This window comes from Pagrus pagrus (assembly GCF_965226575.1).
Source record: "Pagrus pagrus genome assembly, chromosome: 18".
NCBI classification, from domain to species: Eukaryota; Metazoa; Chordata; class Actinopteri; order Spariformes; family Sparidae; genus Pagrus; species Pagrus pagrus.
Window position 1 is genome coordinate 12,301,291 of NC_140202.1, and position 24,015 is coordinate 12,325,305.

The following is a 24,015-nucleotide window of genomic DNA, read 5'->3' on the forward strand; positions in this document are numbered from 1 at the left end:
TTTGATGAGTCAGATTTCTTACATAAATATCACAATTGCTCGGCGCATATTCTGGCCTTCTGAAAGCCTTTCCTAATGGACGTGTTGACAGAGGAATATTTAGAGAAGTCGCTCAAGTTTGTTCGGCATCCAGTAGTTTATTCTTGAAATTTAAAACAATTCCATAAAATTACAGAGCACCTACATGAGAGCTACTGAAGGTTACATGAACCGATATACATACATACATATTAGGTAGAGGCTACAGCAGTTCCTTGAGCTCATTTCGTCTGGTTTTCAAACCCTCTGAAGTAAAACAAAGCAGTTTACAGTTATGAAATATCTATTTCTTTATACAAAATAAATGGCACAAGACTTTGGAGGGTATAAAAGTAATTCAAGGTGCAGATTTATGGATAGTCTGATAATGGAAGTCTGTCTGAGGTATAACGACTCACATGGCTTTAGATGATATGCTCAAATGTTCAACCCTCATCATCATCATCAAAATAAACACAAAAGTCTTCATTCAATGCAAATTCCTCCGTTTTCTGTAAATCGGTGAGCACAACATACACGTAATATCTGTGTGAAAATATATCTTTCATTAATCAGGCAGCTTCAATTACAACTCATAAAAATACAGCCTCAAGGGGAACAAAGCTGATGTTTCTTTTGGCATAAAATACATTTTTCCTTACATAAATAGACGATTCTTGAATCTTACAGGAGCGCGTTTAAATCTTACATTTTGCAAAAGAAAAAAAACGAGCGTAATTCACCTTTTTAGAAATTAAAAAAAAAAAAAAAAGCCCCTAATAGCATTTCATCATGTCGCAATACAATTCGTAAATCTTATTAACGAGGAAACCATAGGCTTGCATAGGAAAAGAGGTGCAAAAAAGTGCAAGACATCCGAAATAATGCACGCAGTTAGCATAACAGGGGAGTGCGACTTATAGCGACATACAGCTAAAGTGCTTAAACGTGTGCCGGACATAATGTGATGCACAGCGCTCGATGGAAGATTACGTTTTCATGATGTATGCTTTATATCTTGGGTTTAAAACTTGTTTCTACGTACGTGTGTGTGTGTGTGTGTGTGTGTATGAGGGGGCCCTAGGCTCGCTGCCAGCTTCTGCTCTTCACTGGCCGTCACCCAGGAGAGGTCAGTCTGGTGCAGTGCTACACAATACAGTGAAAACCTCCACACACATTTAGACGCGCATATCACCGACGCAAGCTCCCTGCCGATTCTACAACATGACATATTTACAAGACTCTTAAAGAGCCGTGGTGAATGAAAAGCTACTCGCTACAGCAAAAAGACACTGGGAACTGCTTTTTCTTTTTTCTTTTTTTTTTTTCTTAACGCTTCCAGAGAGAGAGAGGGAGGCATTTTCCCCTCAGGCAGCCCTATCTGATACATCTTAACACTTAGGATATGTAGGAGCTTTATCATTCTGCTGTCCGATGTAACATCTACAGTCCAGAAAGAAATGGCTCCTCACAAGGAACCTGGTGGACGTGTCAGCTGGCGCTCCCGCTGACCCTTTGAGACCTTTCACAAGCCGGGCGCTCAGAGGTCAAGCCGCGCTGGATGAATGAGAACAACCTTTGGCCTTTAAGACTCTCATCACTTGGGCTGTGTCAGCCATGCATCCTCGCTGCAGGCCCGGCTTCTTATCTGTTCAGCAGACAGAAAGAACTCGACGCGAGGGTGGTGGAGCGTAGAGGTGGGGGTGGGAGATGGGGACGGGGGGTGTCCAGTACTGTTGGTAGGGCAGAGATACGGCAGTAGGGGTAGTAAGAGGTTTCATTGTGAGTCCGTACGGGGCAAAGGGAGGTTTGCTGTTGTTGAGGCAGGTGGAAAACGCAGGAGAGATGACGCCTGCGCACGTTCTGATCTCCACCACTCGCTTCTTCGTCTGCCGTGTCATTTCACTCAGCTGGACGGCACGCCGGCTTCCTTCTGCCGCAGCCTCTCTTTCTGTTGGCGAGAAACCACAAAGAGACTCAGTGCATCAAGCTTTCAGGATATTCCATTTCTCTGCTGTATGGAGATCAGCTCTTACCAGACTGTTGGCGTTGATCTTCTTGGTTTCGACTCTCTTCTCCGCTGTGATCTTCTTGATGTTTTCTTGAGCTTCCTTCAACCTTTGGACAAAAAAAAAACCCCACATGGACTTGATATTTGCAGACCTTTTAAAAAAACTAGACGCTGAAAGCGTCGGAGCTAAATCATGAAAATATAAAGTCAGAAGCCTCTCATCACTGTGACCTTGTGAAGTTGTTTGTAAGAGCAAGACGTTTAAGTATCTCCCTGGGGCGCCCTGTGTCACGGTGCCATGTACACACACACACACACACACACACACACACACACACACACACACACACACACACACACACACACACACACACACACACACACACACACACACACACACACACACACACACACACACACACACACACACACACACACACACACACACACACACTGATCCTATCCTCTCAGGAGTTTGCGGTCAGTGAAAGCCCTCTAAGTGAGAAGCAGTAGAGAATGACAGTGGGTTGATGAGATAATGAGGCGGCCTTTAAAAAAACACTTGGCTTTTATGAGTGTGCAAACAGTATTTAAAATAAAGTTAATTGTACATAAGCACAATCAGCTGTGAGTACTGTGGGACACGATCACGTAGTAAACAATTAGGAGAGAGCACATGGATGCACGGCAGGACTGGGGAATCTTTGACTCCTCCATCTCACAGAGCGAGAGAAGAAGGCTCAGCTCAGAGTGTGGCTTTGAGTTTAAGATATAGCACTACAGTCGCTTTTCTGCATCAAAATGCCTCAAAATAACCAGACCCCTGTTGAATTGTATTGTGTTATTCCAGGTAACAGTGCGTTTCACTATAACTTTTGGGGAATCAGATGATGAGATCGAGGGAGAAAGACAGCAAATGTGATTAAACGTAATGTGTATAAAACTTTAAAACAGTGTGAATAGCCATGAAGACACCACATGAGACTTAAAACTGCAACCCAAAAAACGTCAATCTCGCCCACTGAGCAAGAACATACCCAGAAGACAACAATTCAGCGAGCCAGGATAAAAGTTTTTTTTTAGACATCTTTTGTGACGGTCACTATTCAGTTACAGATGTCTTAAGAACTTCTTGTGGTTCACAAAAATGTCATTCTGGCTTTCCACTGGACGTCAATCTTTAGTCTTTGACGACGTTGAATCGTCGTCTTTTGGATACATTTTTGCTCGGTGGGTCACCAACAGCTTCCCTCTTCTCCTCTAATTGCAGTCTTGTTGTTGACCCTGCATGTGCAGCGCTCCTGCCCTTTGGGCTGCATGTCCAGCATCATTACAGTGTTTATCAGTTCTCCCATAACGCGCTGCCCTTAATGGCCACAGGCCCCCGTCCGCTTGCTAGTAAAGCCAGGCGGCCGCCAGGAGGGTCTGCTGTCCCCGCAGTGGAATGCCACCCCCAACATGACGCCTCAGGTCAGAGGAAACATCATAAATTCAGGCCCCGGTCCTTCAGACGCAGGGCCGAGGCCTCGGCTACTCGCGTTTGCCTCCTCTTTGATGGCCTCCCTCTACGCTTTGATTCCAACGCAGCATCTGAGCGTCACTGCTGTACAATTACTGCCAATAAGACGTGACGTCTAGGGCTCATTAAGCACCTATCAGAAGGTGATGGAGACAAGAAGTCTAACCCGAGGATCAGATGGTTAAGCCTCAGTTTAGCCTCACACAAAACATCAGGCAGGTTTTTTTAAAGACCATCACATAAAGGGGCATTCTCCAACTCACCTCTCCTTGGAGATGATCTTGCTCTGTTTTATCCAGGTGTTCTTGAAGTCGTTGCAGAACTCGTACCAGAGCATAAAAACTTGACTCGGCGCTACTTCTTTCTCCCCGGACTTTGGCTTCACCCCAAAGTAGCTCACCGTGTCCTGGAAACTGCGGGGGAAAACAGAGCGGAGGCACAAATAGTATTGTCTTATCACACATAAACACTTATAAATAACCTCAGACATAAATAATCGTGTGTTGCAGGAAGCTACTCTGGATTTACAAGACAGAGTTATGCATAGGAAAAGTGAAGAGGCACAGAGAAGTTAAGGCGTGCGTGTGCCCGAGAAACAAAAAGACAGGACACGGCGCACACAGAGAAATGATGGATGTAGTCGGACGGAGAGGCGAGAAACGGAGCTGGAAGGAGAGTGTCCACCCTGCTGGGCCACGGGGGAGAGCTAGTAGCGGCGGCTCCATTATCACATTGACCTCCACAGCCTGCAGGGGAACGACTGCCAGAGGAGACGGAGACAGCCAAGAACAGGCGGCTGCTCCTCCACACACACACATCAACCAACACACACACTACTGTGAACTCCTACAGCTCCGGGAACATATTTACTGCCAGACAATCTCAGATGCGAATATGATCTGATACACGCACATGTGAGCCCACTCAGACTCGCATCAGATCTACGTGAATAAACAGATTCTGGAGCTCTCTCTCCAATTGTAACCGAATCTGAACTCTTTGCGAGGCTCTCAGCAGCACGCACAAGGCATGAAAAGCAGCCTGCTGCTTCAGATTCCCTCCCCAACCCGAACATGAAAGACATTTTCTAGCCCCTGCCTGTCAGAGAGTTGACAAAATGGGGCTATGATTCAAGGGATGCTCCCTGTCCCATTGACACACAGATAGGCTCTGACCTCCAGATGCTAGGTGGCTTTTTGCGACGCTAATCTAAGACATGTTCGTGCAGAGTGAAACGGTGCAATATGCTGCCCAGACGGCCTGCGAAAAAAAATCTGGAATCAAAAAAAAGCCCTGAGCCTGCTTCCCATTTCCCAGTGATGCGTCATTTTGCTCACAAAGAGGAGAGCGCTGTAGATCATCCTACAAAAGAAATCAGAGGCTCCGGGATGTTTAGATTCACCAAACAGACCTTCCGCCCAGGTATCTCTGCTGCGGCCGGCCTGGTCTGGCATGATGAACAGGGTCTCTCCTCCATCAGCTCCTCTCCTGACCCTGGGTCATCGTGTCAAAGCATGCACAAATCAAGCACCAGCGCTCCCCCCCCCCCCCTCCTTACTCCTCCTGAGCACATGCAACAAGCAGATACACAACGCTTCACTCAAAACAGATGCAAACACTCTCACACATGCCAGTATACCTACGAGACATAAACAAAATCAAGCAGACCTTTGTTCGAGCGCAGAACAATTACACTCACATGCGCACACTTCTGCAATCCACGCTATGATGCCATTGCCGTGAGAGGGTTTACTGCGGCACCCACAGCCGGCATTCCTCACTGACAGCTATAAAAAAAGACCCATTACAAAACCATGAGGATCAGGAAATATTTAGCCAGGCAACTCCGCATTCCTTTGTTTCCCCAGTCAAAAGATTACAGGAGTGAACTTCATGTTGCCGTCTGATTCAGCAGAGGCGTTAAGTCGTTTTGTGCCGTCATACAACAGCCGAAGAACAACACGCCGACTGGCATCTATGAAACCATAACTGTGTGGTGACTGTAGCGGAGGCAGTTGGGCCAAATGAAATTGAGCATGATGTGGGAGAAGGGAACTTAATGAGCCGGAACTGAGGACAGAACCAGAAAACCTCAGTGGAACCCAAACATGAAGCAGACAAATTAGGACTGCATGTTGAGGAAAAGGCACCGGCGGCTGCCATGGATGGGCCGCTCTGCAGAGCTCCAAATAACACGGTTACAGCGTGTGATAGAGCAATCAGAAGGAGCTGGATAGAGATGTTATTCTCGTGAAAATGATGCAGGTGTTTTAAACGCTGACACATATTTGATACCAGTGCAGAAATAACACCGGAGCTTTAAATCAAATACCATTCTCATGCTTCTTTTCAACACCTTACTGAGGAATGTAAAAGAGTTCTGAAAACAGAATCCAAACTTCTGAAATATTAAAATGGTGTCCGAACACGGCAAAGGTTTATTCTATTAGACACTGTCGGATCAAATAGTGAAGCCTCGTCAATTTTACTTACAAAGGCCAAAATCACAAATATCAATAACCTACAAAGAACTTTCAGGACTTTACAGCAGCTGAAACAACTAGTTATTTAATCTATTCATCAATTGTCAGAAAATACACTGGCAGCTATGTCATAATTAATTGTTCACTTAAATACATTCTTTTGTGGTTTAAATGTATTATATTTAAGGTTTAGTTGGTTGTGTAGTGTGCCTCTGGAGATTGTCATGGGCATGTTTCAATATGTTCTCACATTTTATATAACAAACCCTCAACCAAGATAATAATATGCACACTGATCAATCAATAATGAAAATGATCTTTAATTATCTGACAGTATTTGATACTCTGTGGATACATTTTGGTTGAAGCAGCCCTAATTCCTGTCAACATATCCAGATGCTGATTCAGATCCAGTCCTGCACACTGGCTGACTTCGACTCGCGGGCGTCTAAACTCACTGACTCCTCATGAGGCCGAGGCCGAGGTATTAGGTAGCACCATGGACGTGTTGTCTGTTTCCTTTATTAGCGCCGAGCAGTTACGTTGCTTCCCCTGCTGCCGTTGTGCGTGTCTGTGCGAGGATCCCTCGTCCAGCGCAGATGTGAGAGCCCACCCAGGGCCCGGTGAGTCCGCTGACGCCCATATTCATCAACAGCGTGTCACTTTTACGAGGTGGCTCTGTGGGAACCTGAGAAAGAGCCCCCCTCCTCCTCCTCCTACCCCTCCCGCCCTCCTGCTCTACCTAGCGCCAGTCGGCCAGCCCCCCTCTTTAGATGAAATTAAAGGAAAACTTCATTAAAGGCAAAAGGTGCTGTCAGCTGTGGGGCCCTTTTGATCAATATTCCCCCTCCAAGTTCAACGCCTTCGTTACAGTGGTGTCACACACACACGCGCGCGCGCACACGTGTCAGTACCGTTCAGCGGATAGAGATATCACTTTATGTTTAGGGCGGGGGTGAGGGGCCAGGACAGAGAGCGAGAGGTGCAGTAGTCCCTCAGCGATTCTCTTGGCGTAAGAACAGGAACATGAAACAGAACAGTTTGTAACCGTTCCCTGAGTTATAGTTTTGTCCAAAGCAATCAACTTCCTAATTGTTTACAGTCTCCATTTTCCTGCGTCCGGCCTCTTTCACTTTCTCCTTTATGTGCTTTTCGTGATTTATTCTGGAAGTGGGAGCGTTACGGTATAAAGCAAACAATCCTGCTCTCTATCCAAACAAGGCAAAAATAATCTATTTGCTTTGTTTGTCTGCTCAGCCATCTTTTTCCAATATGAAATGTTCCAGATATGATTTGCGCTCGGACGGCGAGCTCGGCGGCTGCCAGTGTGTCTTGAGCCTATAAATCAGATGCCTCTAAGACAACCCTCAGGAGTCTCCTGCACAAAACATGGCAGATAAGAATGATGGAAAACTGCAGGGGAGGAAACAGGCTTTAAATACTGTATGCTTTAGGTTATGGGTGTGCAGAAATCCATTGCCGTTTCTGGTGAGCAGGGGCATTTTGGTTATTTGTCTTTAAATGAGACATATTATGCACATTTTACGGTTCATACTTTTATTTTGGGTTACTACTAGAATATGTTTAAATGCTTTAACGCACAAAAAACACTGTCCAGTGCTGCAGCACTGTATTCCCCTTCTGTCTGAAAGGCCGCTCCTCCTGAATACCCAGTCTGCTCTGATTGGTCAGCTCATACATGCCTGAGCCGCACCGCTACCAACAACAAAGCAGCTGTGAAAAATGAATTCTTACGTGTCAAACTATCTGCTGGACATAAAATATGCAAATGTCTGACAGAGTGACGTAGTCTGATGTCACAAAGTCATGAAATTAAAGGCAGGACTACTGATGAGGCGTTTCAGACGCAGTGTTTTCTGTAGGAGAGATGAGCTTCTGTTGGTGCGGACTTTGACCTTAACTTTCAAGATCTCTTACATGTACAAGAACCAATATAACAATGAAGGAAAGGGGAAAAAAAAGCACAATATGTCTCCTTTAAAATTATATATAAATATATAATATATATATATATATATATATATATAAACTGGGGCTTCATCCTGCAAAATAAACCTCATCCAACTATCCCTGTCTTGTCAAAGTTGGTTTGCAGTTTCTCAGAAACCTTATCAGCTGGTGCTAATAACATTAATAGCATTGGTGCTATCTCATGCCAGCTATGTTATCTATGTGAAGCATGCTAAATAACACCGCTCTGTGACGTTCGAGCCCAGAACACTTGGCAGAACTCTCTGTTGAGGGATGAAATCCACAGGAAATTATAAATATTTCCTATCCAAACATGATCTTTCATTCATACTTTCAAATGCATCTCAGCCTGAGGTTGTTAAGGTCCGTCTCCTACCTTTTCTGTGCTGCATTGAGTCGGTCCTCTTCAGATGAGTGCTCCTTTTGAGCTGTAAGAAAAAGAGAAAATATTGGATTAAGAAGATCATGTGGCTTCTGGTGACATTCATTTCCTCTGACAGCCACTGGGAACTGATCCCAGGAGTCCAGAGGGGGGCGCTGTGTTTACTAGCCATCCTCAGGATTGAGAAAAGAAGAAGAAGGAGAAGGGCTGAGAGTTGACATGTCGTTGACGCAGCGAGCGTGTTATCCAAGTGACAGTTCAGCACATTGTAAAGTTTGACGCGCCTCTGCGCATTGACGTAGGAGAGTGTGAGCCTGTGACGCCCGGGTTCGGGGCGGAGAGCGGTGGTCTGTTTGAGGTTTGTGTGTGCGTCGACGTACATGTGCAAGTTTTAAGCAGAGCCGACGCTGGGGCGCAGGGTTGAGCAGAGAGGCTTGGGAACTGGAGGCTCCTGTGGACTCCTGCCATGTAAAAGTGTCTAAATGCAAGGCAGATGTGTGCGGCGGGCCAGGCCGAGGTGCAAGAATTTATCTAGGGCCAGAGAGTGCCTGTGATCTCAGATTTATTGCATTTTTCCAGATTCATCCTTTTTACAATGATGGGGGGACCTTTCCTACTTGAAGATTTAAGAGCGGGAAGTCTCCAAAAAATTGTTCAAAGGCAGGTTTGGGGGTCTTTTGGGAGAAGGTGAGCTTAAGCCTCCGACCAACCACCCCTTTTACTTTTACTCTTTTTTTTTTCTTTTAACATGTACGTGGGCAAGGGGGCTGAGGTAAACCTAATGAAGGGAGGTTCCTGGCCATGTCTGGGATAGAGGGAGGTGGGGGGGGAGAGTAGAGGGGCCGTGACCAATGGCGTTAGTCTCAGTGGGGGTCAGGCTGGCGCCTGAGGTACCCCTCTGGTGCGACTGTGCAGAGGTGGCACTGGAGCCGAGAGGCTGGGGGAGAGAGAGGGAGAGAGCGGCCCAGAGAGAGAGGATGTGTGAAGTTTCTCTTCCTCCGCTCCCCGTGTAAACATGAAACCAGTAGTCGCTAACTAGAAAGTTATGAGATGTGCATGCTGAGAGGGACAATAAATTAGGGCTTTAAAACTCTGACACACTTTTCCAAACTGCTGCTACACCGAGCAGCTAGATAACAAAGAGATGGAGGGCAGTGCGAGAGGGATGCTGAGGATTTCCACAAAGCATCCCTCTCCGTTTCCCCGCACAGATGCATCTCGAAAACTTCATCAAAAACAGGCTCCCCGGACAGGGAAAATTCTACTTTGTCTACGTAATTCAAAGTCATCTGAATGAGCGGAGTTTCGGTTATTAGGGTCTGACTCACTGACAATAAAGGAAGCGCGAGAATGTGATGATCAACGTGTCTTTCCTAAGAAGAGCCGATGGAATGAGGCTTGCACAAGCTGAGATTAAAAGCAGGAATTTGTTTTCAATTAGTCATGGCTCGGATTCAAAAAATATGCCCGTCAGTGTATCCCCAGAGGTTTCAAAGAGCTCCTATTAAATAGGGAAACACAAAGGTGGTTGACGAGATGTTCTGATCCTGGAGGCTGTTTTGTTTTGTGTCAGAAAAACCTTAAGGAATAATTCTGAATGCTGTCTTGGTAGAGAGAGAAACAGATTGCAGGAAAGATTTCCTGACTTAACAACGTATAAGATACAAGAAAAGCATTTTGGAGGGTTGGGATAACTTTGCTTGTCCCGTCACTGGTTTCGCTCTGGGTTTGAGCCGAGGAACAGCCTTACAAGAGAACGGATCGCTGGGTTTCGGAGGTATCCCCTGTTAGATCTGGTAGAGATCACACAGGCGAGTTTAAGAGGCAGAGCGCGGGGCGTTTGGGTTCACCTGCAGGCCCTGCTGTGAGCTCCTCCGCAGGCTGCGTTAAGGGTCAGTGCAACTTAGAAACACAACTCTCAGCACTTCATCCGCTGATTCACTGGCGCACTTTGATCCTCTTGCATGCGTAAGAAGTTATGCCATTTCTTACCGGTTAATTTCAATATCTTGAAATCATGTGTCGGACACATGCATCTGCGGTCAGCCTCCTGAGCCTTTTACCTGGGTGAGAAATTCACTCGTTCACCGATGAGTCAGGATTTAAGAGGCTCGGGCGCTCTTTGATGTGAGAGCTGTTGCTTTGTTTTGCCTTTTGAAGTCATGGAATCATCACGAACGATGATTACACAGCGTTCCTCCCGGAGCACGGGCAAAACGCGGCTCGAGGAATTCTGTTTATGAAAGAAAGGTTTACAAGTATTCCACTGGAAGGTTTATGTTCAAGATGTGCCTTTCGCGAACCGATGCCGCTTTGTAGCCAGTGGCAACCGCAGTGGTTTTAAAAGCTTTCAAATATTCTGTGATACTGAGAAAAGCTCAGGGGAGGCTTTGGCACTCAGGAGTACTTAAGGTGGATAAACTAACTAGAACAATGCCATGGTCTCTCTCTCTCTCTCTCTCTCTCTCTCTGTCTCTGGAGACAGACTTGGTATGCAATAACAAACATCTTTTCTGGAATTGCGATGCAAACATGGACATGGACATAAATTCTTACTCTCCGTCGCCAACATATGGCTACAATCTCCCTGTGAGATACCTCATGTGACTCTTTATGATGAGTCAGTCAGTCTATTCTTTCGACACTCTGAAGAAACGCAGGCAATAAGTTCTTTAATGAAGCCTAGTGCGTGTCTGACAGGGACACTTTTCTTGGTATCTAGTCATGCAGGTAGTTTTGGGTCCTTTTTGCCCAGATTTTTGCCTCTCAGATTTCTGCCTCCACGCAGACATGATGGATGCAAACAGAATGTTGTTTGTGGTACTTGTTTCTTTGATTATTACATTTAAACCATTCAACAGAGGGTCATTCTGGTTGTATAGTAGTTTAAGTTGCTGACCATGTCACTGAAATGACCCCCAGACCTTTGTTTCACGTCATACCCATCTCTGTCTCTTTCCCCACGTTTCCTCCCCGCATCTCCTAAAAGAGCACGCAGTTCATTTCTGCAAACCAGCCCTTTAAGAAAAAAAAATGCAGTGCTTCAGTTTCCCTGTGGTCTCTATTGTGGACTGTAAACCCACCCTGACGTCACCCACTGGTTAGTGAGCTACTCTCTTGAAGCCTCCAGTGTGGCATTGTGCCCCTTGCCATCTTGTTTTTTTGGAGCCAGGAGTGACCATATCTGGACGAGAGGTTGGAGCTGTGGGAGGATATCCTGAGTAGATTTGACTGACAACCCGAGGACATGCTGTGGTGGCGACTTGTCAACACCACCACTTTCTGAAGCATACCCTGCTTTATTGTAAATTTGACTCTAAATTGAACCATAATTTACAAAATGAACATCATGCTGTATTGAAGAAGACTTGGAACTATTGAGACCATAAACTCATTAGGAAACTGTTTACCGAGGTAATACATCAAGTGAGAAAAGTGAGAAGTAGGGTAATTTTCTCATAAGCTTATATATAATCGAGCTTCTTTTTGAAACCAGTGAAGTCACCCCTGCTGGCTATTGAAAGACTACATTTCATACAGTCCCAAAGCCTGCTGTACAAGCCTGCAATTGACAGTCTACTTGTGTGATAATTGCAACTTTATTCAGGTTAAAAATACTTTTTCCCCCTTTTTGTCTTGGATTCTTGCCCAAAGGCATCAAAAGAAAATATCAGAACCGGTCAACTGAGGACCTTTACTGTTTATCCAGGCACAACTGACTCATTGATGTGACAGTGGGAGAAAGAAATGTGGTAAACTAAGATGCCTTAATGGCATTCACTCAGATGCAGAGGAAGGTTTGTGTATAATAAAGCTTCGGTGAAACAAACGCAGAGCCACAACTGGGTGTCTAATGTCCAGCATGGACCGTCACTTTAATGACAGGGGCGCCATAACTCATGGAAATGTGTACACGGTCACCTTCATTAATTAACAAAGCAAGGTACTAAATTCTCACGCTTTACCACTTGTTTCCTGCAAAAGTGGTGAAGGTTGAAAGGGACTTGGATGTGCAGGGATTTCTTTCTTGGTAGCTACTAGAACTGTATTGAAGGGGTTGGAGGGAAGAGAGCAGCAACAGCGTCTGGGTCAGAGAGGGGACAGATGGGGAGATGATCAGAGTATGTCGGGGGAAGCTCTGCTCCTGTCCCGGTGGTCCCCGGGCCTGATCCACTGAGGCTGGCCAGTCTTTACAAGGCCGCAGCCAGAGATGTCCCGCCAGCTTTATGGCAGCCAAGAGTACATGAGAACCATGTTAGAGGCAATGTGATCCCTTCTACAGGCCTGTACGCTCCTGTCCTCATGCTGTCTTACAGCGCACCGAGACGCCCTCTCCCAGCAAGAACAAGAACACTACACACACACACGCACACACTGAAAGGCAGATCCTGCACCACCCAGCTGACTGTCTGACATGGCAAAAAAACATAATTATACCTTCCTCTTTTTAAAGGTCCCATGCTGGGTGAAAACGGGGCTTTTCTAGCTCTGTAAGTTCGCTTTCATGACTATCTCCTCGGCTGTAAATCCTCTGCCCAAATGAATGTTTCATCTTTGAAGAATTTTCTCCGGGGTCCTTCACAACTTTACGCGAGACAGGCCAGCTCAGGACTGAGGGCAATTATTGTGCGTTATTTTGGGGGAGATGGAGAAGATTAAACAATTTATGCCTCCTGTTGTTTGACAATTTTGTGATAATAGTGAAAGAGTGCACATACAGGTTGCACTTACAGCACGTGTGTGTATTGGGGCAGCATATGTAAAAATCTGATTTAATACATTTTGTTAAAATGATAATAAATGATTTCCTATTTTTTGTAGCTTTTTTTGCTGTGTTTTGGTGCTTAAGGATCATTGCTTAGTTGTTTATGCATAATTTCTCTTTCTGCATCAATTCCTGTGTGCATTAGCGTTTTCCCAAAAAATATAATGTAAAAACTTTCATCAACTAGACATCAGCTGCATCATTAAAGTGAATTTATTTCCATAAACTTGGATTAAAAAAGTAAAACTACAAAGTAAAAAAGCAAATATGATACATATATCTTGCCAGCAAAGCGTACATGGAACAATATTTCAATAATGTTTCTTTGTCTACAGTTTTCACACCGATAAAAATCAGATCCCGACTCACCAGAGGTGAGAAATCGCTCCATCTTCTCCTTAAAGGGCTGCAGGTTGTCCTCCGACGAGTTAGCACACACCTTCTGCACGTCTTTATCTCGAGCTGGCAGAGGGAGCAGAAGAGAGAACAGAGGGAAATGAATGATGATATAATGGGCAAAAATGTCTCTTGGTAAAGGGAGAGGAGAAAAAGGTCAATCAGAGATATAGAACAATTAAAAACATGCCAATTAAAGTTAAACACTGGGAAATTAGGTCAATAAAAATGTGGTGAGGAGAAAGACGAGATCGCTTAGAGGAAGAGATGCTCATTAAAAGGAAAGAAGGCAAACATATCCGACTTTACCAATACTGTCATCTCAATAAACATATATATTATGTGTAATATGTTCTATATTGTCATTATTTTCTTTTCTTATATTGTTATAATCTTCTTTTTCTAGGATCTTCCTTTTTTTGTTAAGTGTCCTGAGAAGTGTGATTTAACACACAAAATAAACGCACTAACTGCCACAACAGAAAGCCACAGACACACACTCCTTTTTAAATGAGGAGACAAAACTTGGTTCAACCCAATGATTGAAAATATATTTCTTTTCACTTTAAAGACATCTAATTAAAATTTTTGTAACAGAAAACTAAAGTTTTACTTGATTTATTTACTCTTTTTCCTCTGAGCCGCTCATTTCACGAACACCATTACTAGAGAGCATCCTGTGGTTTACATATCAGTAACACTCGAGTGTTGTTCTACATGTTGTTGCTGTTGCTGATGTCTTAATATCGCACATGTGAGCGCAGCAGATGTGTTTGCTGTTTGTGGACGGGTGTTTTCCGTGCGGCGCCAAATGACCCAACTCACACAAGCTCAGAGGAAACAGCCGTGACTGAGCGTGTTCCAGCCGAACCTTCCCCATTTCCTCTCAACTGTAAGCCCGGGTTACTGCACACACACACACATACACAGACGCCTGGTGAAGGAACTTTGCCACATTCCTCCAACCTGTAAGTCATTAATGGCTGCAATAAATACCTTCACTTGCTTATGACTGCATAGCTAAGTAGTTTTGCAACACAACAAGAGTATTAACAGGTCTGGCCGATGTCTCACTTCTCACTGCGTCGCTGCTTTTAGATCCATTTTGGCTCTCGTGTGCTGCACCTGCAGCTCCGTAAACTCCTCCGGTTACATCTTTTATTTATTGGCTGTCTTAATAAATCAGACAGGAAGCGCGACGCCTCAGCATTAAAATTGAGGAGTAACGACGTACAGCCTCGCAGCCTGGATTCCAGGACACTTTCTTCGATTCGTGGATGGTGAGAGCTGGCAGTCCTCGAAATAAGAAACAGAAATCAGCAACCATACAAACATGACAACCAAAATATCCTGTTTGGACAAACCGCGTTTCCTTACCAGAAATCCCCCAACTCAAAAAGACCCATTAAAACAGTGTTCAAAACAGCAAGTCTACAATTTAAAAGGCGGCTCTCTTCCAAATGTGGTCCAGACAGCAAAGGCCACAAGGAGGAAGCCCACAAAAACACAGCAGCTGTAAAGAATAAAACTAAAACCTTGTGTTTGAGACAGACATTGTCTTGGAGTGATAAAACATTTTTCGGAGGAGGATTCTCCTGCGAGTAAATGGCCGACACCACGCATCAGGTTAGACAGAGGACCTTCAGGGCCTTTGCTTGAAATATCAAAAATTCTTTATTGGTTACAAATGAAGCCAGAATGTGTGTCAGTGGAGCAGTGGATGTTAATGTGTTGCTGTTTTGCACAAACAGGCCCCACAAACTTTAATGGGGCAAACCAAGAGAAACCCGATTCAGCAGGAGAGAAAGTTGCGGTGATGCTTCAATATGTTTTTTTTTATGTGTCTCACATTGTCAAGTCAAGTATTTATTTTTATATTCCAAGTAAGTCAAGGGCTGGCTAAATATGGTGAAAATAAAATAATGAGAAACAGATATCTTGTCCTTGTATTTATGTGGGCTTACACGCCTTAACTTTATTTGGAAGAGTTTTATATTGTGTTTTTCTCAAAATTTAGACCAAGCATGTAATTTTGACTAAATGGCACATTAACTCAAGTACCATTACTTTTATACTGCGAAGCCACCACATTTTGGAGGCAAACATTGTACTTTTTACTCCATTACATTTATGTGCTAACTTAAGTTACTGGTTACTTTACAGATTAATACTGCATCAGAGCCAAAGTAGCACATTTTAAAATACATTTAATTTATATTATCATCAATCAAACACTGATTCACATCAGCAAAAAAAGAAATGCTGAATCAGATCTAGCCAGGTTGAGATATATTTACATTAACTGCCAGAAAATTACATATCTTTACTTTAATTTGCACTGCAGGCGTCACTTTCCACTGTCCAATAAGCTAAACCTATCACAGATCACCATATGTTTAAATAAGAGCTGACTACTTTTAGATCTATTTTTTTCATTTATTCTTTTTTGTGAAATTTGAGTGTTGACAATTTTTTTGATGCCTATTTTATTCTATATACACATTTTATTTATTTATATTTACAATTTTAATTTATTATTTTTTTATCTCAAAGACTTGAAACTTGAATCTTTTCAAGTACTTTAGGGTACTTTTTTTCTTCTTTTTACAACAAAGCTTTAAACTATTTCCAACTACTGAGTGAGAAACCTGTGATGTTAAGGTAAAAGTTCAAAAGCATAATTAAAATGTTGATGTCTAAAACATTAGAATCAAAGGAAAATTAAAGAGTACACATTTTAAAAAATGAATATCAAATATCCTGAATTAACATTATGACCAACTATTATTGTAGATATATACATAGGTAAATGTTTAGACTTATATTGAAATGCAGATACATATATGTATAAATATAAATATAAATATAAAGTAAACAGTCACAATATAATTACTGATGGACTGACTTGGTATCATTTCTTGTGAAATTGTATGTAAAATAATAATAAAGCAATAATAAAAAAATAAATGGGAAACACTAAGTGCTAGTGTTTGTCTTGATTTTTCATTAGTTGAGATAAACAGCAATTCTATTCTGGCTAATCAAACCTGAATTATGCAGATATATTATTCATATTTTCACTGATCAAATTATTATAAAGCATCAAAAACAAATGATTCTGATCCATAGATATCAAAAAGTCCAATTAATATTGCCAGACAAGAATGATGCAATACAACTTGTCACAAGCAACTGTGCTTAAACTGAAGAAATTAGGGCTCATCCAGCTCGAGCCACCGGTACGACGAGCCACACTGTGGGAATTAACAGAGCGAATCAGCGCTGATGTCCCGAGGCACAGCCATCACATTTGAACGGGAGAGAGCCGACTCGCTATTGCGCAACATGAGGTAACATGACGACGAGCTGCGGTGGAGTAAACGGGAAGAAAAACAAACAAGAGAGCCAGACTTCTGCTCCACGATTTACCCTGTGTGGTTTGAGAAAATGGGCCACTCTGATGTCAATATGCACTTATGATTTTACTGCAGTAAGCAAGACCCCCCCCCCCACTGCAGCTACCAGGAAATCACAACACACCAAACAATGCACGACTGTGTGAGTGAGGATGTAGAGCCTGTGGAGCACCACAAGACGAGCTGTTTGATGAATGTTTATGTCTCAGAAATGTGGCCTTAACACAAGTTCACTCTGGATCATTATTAGACACAGGGAGAAGACGAATATGATGATACACAGGTGATTCCTTTTTCTGCATGTTGTTGTTAAGAAAAGTCGGGTTCCAGCTCAACTACTGTTCCAACTGATACTATAATTCACTTCAAATATTGTTTTACTTTGGACAGTATTTCACTTTTTACCTTTCATCAGAGGTTAAACCAATACAGTGCTCCAGCCCTGGCCTGTTCTAGTATTTATACCTGGAAAAGTGAATTCTCTCGCTGATCCCCAATTATCTCCCAACACAGCAGACTTCCAGCTCCCCTTCCTACGAGCTGAGGCCTGCTATTCCCCTCTCGGTGAGGCCAGCCAGGAGGCTGCCTCAGTGGGAAAAGGTGAAACTATCTCTTCCCTTCCCACTCCTCATAAATCAGCCCATACCCATCGAAATTAAACCCTTCTCCTCCATTTTTGCAGGACAATACGGTGCTGACAGGTAGAAACATCAGGCAGGACTTGAGGAATATGAGGTGGAGCATCACTTCTCATACCGTTTTTATATTATTATTATAATTATAACATTTTTATTAAAAAATGTTGGACAGAACTGATATAAATTGCAGACGCACTCAATTCAGATGTTTTCCTGACGCACCAATTGCAACAAGCCAATGCCAAATACCTCAACATTCAGCATTACTTTTTCTCTCTTTTGCTCAGACAACTGTACTCCAGCGCGCCGACTTCACACATGCCGTTCCGAGCGGAGCCTCTGTCGTAAAACAGAGCTCAGGCTAAAGGCCCTGCCTGAACCTGACATTAAAGGCCATTTAAAATCAGGACACTGTCTGATTTGCCACAGTGATGAATGCCTAACCTGGGCCAGGCCTTCTGTGAAACACTAAACTCCCCTGAGCAGCAAATGAGCTCTGACTGTTTCTTTTTATTTGATCCTATTTCATTCGGTAGCGTCCCCTGCCTCTCTGTCCAGTCCAATTACGCGGCAGTTAAAGAGATCTTTATGTCGGTGCTCGCTGGCCTGAGAGTGGTAATCTTTCCGAGTCTGATCAGCAGCTTCTTGCGATGGAGCTGAAGCTGTTTTAAAGATAAACCTAATCTTTTGATCGGGCGCCGGCTTCCAGAGCTAATTGCGCTACATGACAGAAACAGACCAGAAGATATTCGTCTTTACGGGAGCCGAGAGTCCTACAGTAAGTTTCGGTCCTCGTGGCCTCCCACTCATCCCTCTCCCCCCTGAGAGGAGCGCGGAGAGAGGTCATCACCCTCTCCCCAAACAGGAAGCCCCATCAAAAGGGGATCATGTTTCTACACAAGCCAGTGAAGGAGAGGGCAGCCAAGCCGGACCCGCTCCGGAGCATCACTGATGACTTGACGCTGCGCACACACACACACACACGCAGCAAAAGGCGCAAAACTACTGCAAACACACTGAGAGATTCTGACTGAGGAGGAGGCTGAATTTCTGACTGCTAGCACCAAGTCTCCTGACCTTTGACCCAAGCCTGGAGGGCAAGACACCGCAGTCGCCACCTCAGGATCAGGTGAGGGGCAGGCGGCCTCGCTACGTCTCAGTGAAACGAGAAGCGAGCAAGCCAGAGAGCGATTCAGTGTTAGCCTCTCGGTGTCAGACGCAATCCACAATGTGGATGGAAGTGATCTGTGTTAGCTTCATAATTAAGACCACTTGCTTTTCTTTAGGCTGGTTTATAATAGCCAGGCATAAATATTTATTCCTGGCGGCTGGAGAGGATAAAAATGGTGGGAGTCAGAGGTGGAGCTCGCCAAACATCCAGAATCCGACGCTCGCCCTGTGATGCTAATACCCCCGAGGACTACTGTGCCAGACTGTGCTGCAGCAGAGATCAAATACGAGGGCCCTTATGTTGCATTTATTGTCTTCAGGTCTTCCATTTTTCCTAATAAATGAGTGACAGCTTGAGGTGGGTCTGGGTACTTTAGTAGACTCTTTGTATTTTTCCCCCAGGTCAGAGAGGAGAGGGCTTTAACAGCGATCTAAAAAACGTAGGGGAGAGCTGCCGAGCATATCTAATTGCTTTCATATGCCGTATTATTGGTTGATTTAAATAACCACAGACACCAGGGGCACTGGGGGGCATCGCCTTTAACCTCCGCATGGCCCTGGCCAAGACTGACTGGCTGGGCTCGGCGCCCACGACACTTTGAGCACAGAGCACCGAAATCATGTTTACTCATTTGTCCGCTGATTATCATGCTCATCAATCAGCTGGAATTTGTTTTTTTTGGGGGGGATTTGAACCACTCTAGGGGAAAGAAATGTGGATGCTTGTTTAGTGAGCTGTTCTGTATTTGGTCCTTAAATAGGAGAAGTTGTGGTGTCATGATGACAGGGGATGCAATGTCTGGAAACTGAGAAAAGCCGCCTCAGGCCAGCCAAGGTCCTGAATACACACACAAACCTCTCCGCACAGGGCAGGAGGAGTACATGGGATGTACATTTCTATTCAAACTGCTCTGGTGAAATACAGTAATGTATATAATTACAGAAAGATCCACAATGAGACAGTATATTTTGATAACAACAGTAAAAATGACTGCATTGTTACAACAGGGCATGTCCCACCTGTCAGATCCCTCTTCAGCTTCCTGATGTCCTTGGTGAGGTCATCAAACTTCACCTGAGCAGCCTGGAAGAAATCCTGAGGCTCCGGCAGAGGGAACACACTCTTATCTGTGCCGGCGTGCTGGAACGTAAAAGCATGTGTGAGTGTTTGGTAACAGATGTCTGCAGAGTGGAAAACTTTGTGAATTCGACTGACAGTACCTTACCTTGTCAAAATTACGCAGGTAGTATAAAACAACATAATCCACCAGATTCATATGATTGTCCTGAGGAGGAAACGGCCGATGATTATCTGATATTTAATATGATTATGACACTTTATGTGTAAAAATGATGTTGTGTGTTACCCTGCTCTTGACGTCCTTTAGTTTTGGGAGGATCTCCAGCCCAAAGCCGTCCGCCTGACCTCTTGTCCTGTTCCCTCCATTCATATAGTTCCCAAAGGCCAGGATAAGACCCAAAATATCCCGCAAACGATTACACTCTAATAGATCCTGACACACACACACACAGAGCATTTGAGTTAGAAAAACGTCATATTATTTAATACCACTTTTCTGAAGCAGCGTTTGCGGACGTGACGTTCTTACTTTGCAGAGATTGGAGATGATGTCCACCTTGCGACGGATGGAGGAGATGGTATCGAGGAAAACCGCCTGAAAGATAATGCACTGGGCTCGGCCCGCAAAGTCGGGAATCTGGGAGAGCTCATAGAGAAACCTGGAAAACAAAAGGGGGAGAGGGGGAGGTGATGGGAGAGAACGGGGTGTGATGTGTTATGACAGAATTAAACAAAATGTCTAACAGGAAGAACTATTTTGGGGCCTTGGCAGGCCGTGCTTTCCCCACGCAGGCCGTCTGAGTCAATGTTGCTGTTCACAGGCAGCTGATAGTCATGAGCGGTGCTGCTCGGCTGGGTTTGAAAGGTCCACGGGGTCGGGTGGAGGGAGAGCAGCGAGCGGCTCACGGGGATTGATCAAAGGTAGCTCTGGCCTGATGCGGGACGACTTATGTAAACAGCGCCGTGTCAGAGGGGAGCGGAGCGGTAACATCCTGTGTGATTAGGCCCTGCTGATGGAGGGAGACACTGAGTAGGGATGACTCGGGAAGCCGTAGTGACAGCTCTGGTCAAACATGGAAATAGGAGGGCCGGGCTGAGCGGCACCACTTGGGCCCGGGCCTCGTTAACTGACCCGGACTACTTAACCTCAACAGGAACTACCGAACTACTGAAGCAATGTCCATTAATACATATTAATAACACACACTAAGTTGTCAAAAAATGAAGACGTTAAGGGGATTGACACATGCTGCCCTAATTAAAATAAAATGACCAATGACCTATGATATAAATAAACAAATCAATAATTAATATTTGGATCATTTCATGTCTTTTTTCATGAACTGGTGTGCACTTGAAGCCTCAGAAACACATGTATATTAATGCATTTTAGCTAAATTAATGGGTGAAATATAAATATTATAAATAATTACTGATGACATAAACTCAAAACCTGAACTGACCTTAATTCCAAAGGAAAATCGTGAGTGTAAAGTTCTGTTTGAGGTGATCTTACTGTTCAGGTTTGTCCAGCAGTTTGACTTCATCTTCTTGAGCCTTCTCAAAATGTCTCATAATCTTTTCCATCTCATCGCTGGTGGCTCTCTATAAAAGACACAAATCCAGATGTAGAGTACATTAATACATATTCAGAAAGAGGACGACATGAAGAGGAAATCTGAATACTGTCAGTACTGCAAGCTGCTGCACAACAACACAAAATATTTGCACTAATAAAAAGGCTGTATACTGTGGAAAAACTGATTTTCAGCCATAAACAATAAGGTTTTCTCTTTTCTTTAAAGCTGTCAGAGGATTTTACAGCCTCGTGTCTCCACATTTTTTACTACCTTAGACGGACTGCTCCTCCATACTTACATTTTCATATAAAGCCTCGATGGTCTCCATATCCACCACAGAGTTGTCCACAGTGAGAACAGCTGGAACAGTAAAGATATGCAATGTGAGCAGTCAGTCTTACAAATGGATAAGATCTTGGCTGATGCATGCAGCCTTTAAAGTGCTGCCAGTGCAAGAGGGAAGAAAAAAAAAATGCTTGTTTTTGCGACTAGCGGCGTAAACACACGCTATTCCTGTAATTTTGTAAAACTTTGGTTAATAGAACGTTATATCTGTGGCAAACTATATGCAAGACATACTTCGTATTGTAGGAGAATAAAAAAACAAACCAGGAAAAAGGGAAACACTTGTGTATTCTCACATCTACACCGCACCAACAACCAGAACATTCAATTAAATTTGTTCATTTAATTGAGATATTAGCTTGAGGCGATGAAGATGCAAGTGAGGGCAGGCTCTGGGGGCAGACATGTGGGGGGAGACTACACATTTCTTCTGCAGACTGGGGGACGAAGCCCCTCGCTGCAACTCATAAGAGAAAGCGGGCCCACAGCCGACTGTAATGATTTTTAGAGTGAGGCCGGAGAAGGTGAGCCAAGCTGAAAACAGAGGATGCAAGAAGAGGTAGAAGGAAGAGAGGGAGAAAAGTGTATATAAAAAGGCTGGCAGAGGTCACGACTTAGACACCAAATGACAGAAATAATATGAAAGCCTGCAGGCTGCATGTTTGTTTAGCTCAACTCACAGTAAAAAATAAAAATAAAGTGCACGGAGAAAGCGTAGTAGAGGACGGCGCAAAAAGAGAAAGTGACTCCTGCTCTGTGTCTGAGAGGTGTCACAGGTTTATAGCTCGGTGTGGGAGGAGGGGGTGAGGACACGATGGGAGGGATGGCTCCAGCGCTCCTCGATCAGCTGACAGTTGTCTGGTTGGTGTCATACTGAGGAGGGCTGCACACCACCTATTGCTCTCAGATCAGTCGCTCAATGTGACCAAAAAATGAATATATGAATAAATAAAAATAACCAAGACCAGCCACGGTTAAGGATTTCAAGCCCATGAAGGAATTTTATTGTTAATTGATTATATGTTTATTTGCAAGAGTTCGAATGTGTCATTTCAGCTGTATTATACATTACTAATTACTAATTGTCTGGTCAACTTAAATAGGCATTACAATCATAATTTTGTCAATGTTTTACTGCATTTATTGAGACTTATTCAATGTACTGCACCTAAAACACAAACACATTTGAGTTTTGGGAAAAGTTTCAGCTAGAAAAACATGTTTACAGCCTTGTAAAAGAGCGTTTTTTTTTGTATCAGTACCGCGCATCAAGCATTGCACCGTATTAACAACACAGCCCTCGTCTAGTCAATCACTCACTGCTCCCAGCTAACAAGGTAATACTTTGCATTCTGGTTCCCAGCTGTTCCTGGTGCAGGGAAGCTGTCAATGTGGTCCCAATGTCTGGATCAGAGAAAACGCTGGAGGTCCATTTCCTACATCTTATTAGAGTGGATTATTCAGTCCCTCAGCCATGCAGCCGTCAATCACACACCAAAGGGGGGCCTGCTCCAGTGTGCACAGGAGCACTCTGATCCGAGGGGAGCCGGATATCTCTCCACACCGACAGATCAAAGCCTGCCTGCCAACCGCCTCACACCCTCTCCTTCCACTTTTCACTCATCGGCTTTGGTGTGGAAGGGCATGTGTGGTGTGTGAACATGTGTGTGCGTGTGGTGAGGTGGTGTGTGGGGGAGAGCCTCCCTTTGCCCTTGAACCATGGTGGCCCTTGAGGTCCCCCAGTCACTCCGGCGGGTGCAGTTGACCCCCTCTCTCCCTGAACCGGAGTGCTACCTTCTGTCCTGCCCTCCCTCCCTAGTAGCTCTAATTACATTACATGTCCCATGTCCTTTTAATTTGGCAACAAAGGGGAGGCAAGCAGGCGAGGCCGGGGACTAGAGCCCTTAGAAGTGCTTATTAAGGTGCTGTCCTTCATTGTCAGATTCAAATTGTTAATTTCACATACACCTCCCATTAAGGCACAAGGACGCAGCCTCACGCTGGGTGTGAGAAGCCTTTTTACCAAGCCACCCCTACGAACTGACACTGGAACAGAGAGAAAAGGACTGAAGGGAAAGGGGAAAAAAATCTAAACAAAATGGGCGTCCTGGTGCTCTGCTGCTGTTTGGCTTGTGTTTGAGGTGCTTTTATGTGGTAGCGCAGTGTCTGCTAACTGTGGAAGGTGGTTTTGTACATGCTTAGATCATTAGTGGGGTGTC

The 24,015-nt window shown here is 44.2% G+C and overlaps 1 protein-coding gene across 2 annotated transcripts in view; it reads right to left on the bottom strand.

Annotated features, from left to right (window-relative positions):
- Positions 1-114: 114 nt before the first annotated feature.
- The window catches only part of LOC311274248 (formin), a 54,769-nt gene continuing 30,868 nt past the window's right edge, over positions 115-24,015 (bottom strand). For both annotated transcript variants that reach the window (XM_084381773.1, XM_084381774.1), the window contains exons 9-19: positions 21,750-21,811; positions 21,388-21,476; positions 20,401-20,530; positions 20,158-20,304; positions 20,017-20,076; positions 19,811-19,931; positions 13,540-13,632; positions 8,400-8,451; positions 3,812-3,961; positions 2,055-2,136; positions 115-1,969 (exon numbers count right to left, since the gene is read on the bottom strand). In XM_084381773.1, the coding sequence (XP_084237899.1) occupies positions 1,925-1,969; positions 2,055-2,136; positions 3,812-3,961; positions 8,400-8,451; positions 13,540-13,632; positions 19,811-19,931; positions 20,017-20,076; positions 20,158-20,304; positions 20,401-20,530; positions 21,388-21,476; positions 21,750-21,811 (1,031 nt within the window). In that variant the 3' untranslated portion in view covers positions 115-1,924. The remainder of the gene's footprint in view (positions 1,970-2,054; positions 2,137-3,811; positions 3,962-8,399; positions 8,452-13,539; positions 13,633-19,810; positions 19,932-20,016; positions 20,077-20,157; positions 20,305-20,400; positions 20,531-21,387; positions 21,477-21,749; positions 21,812-24,015) is intronic.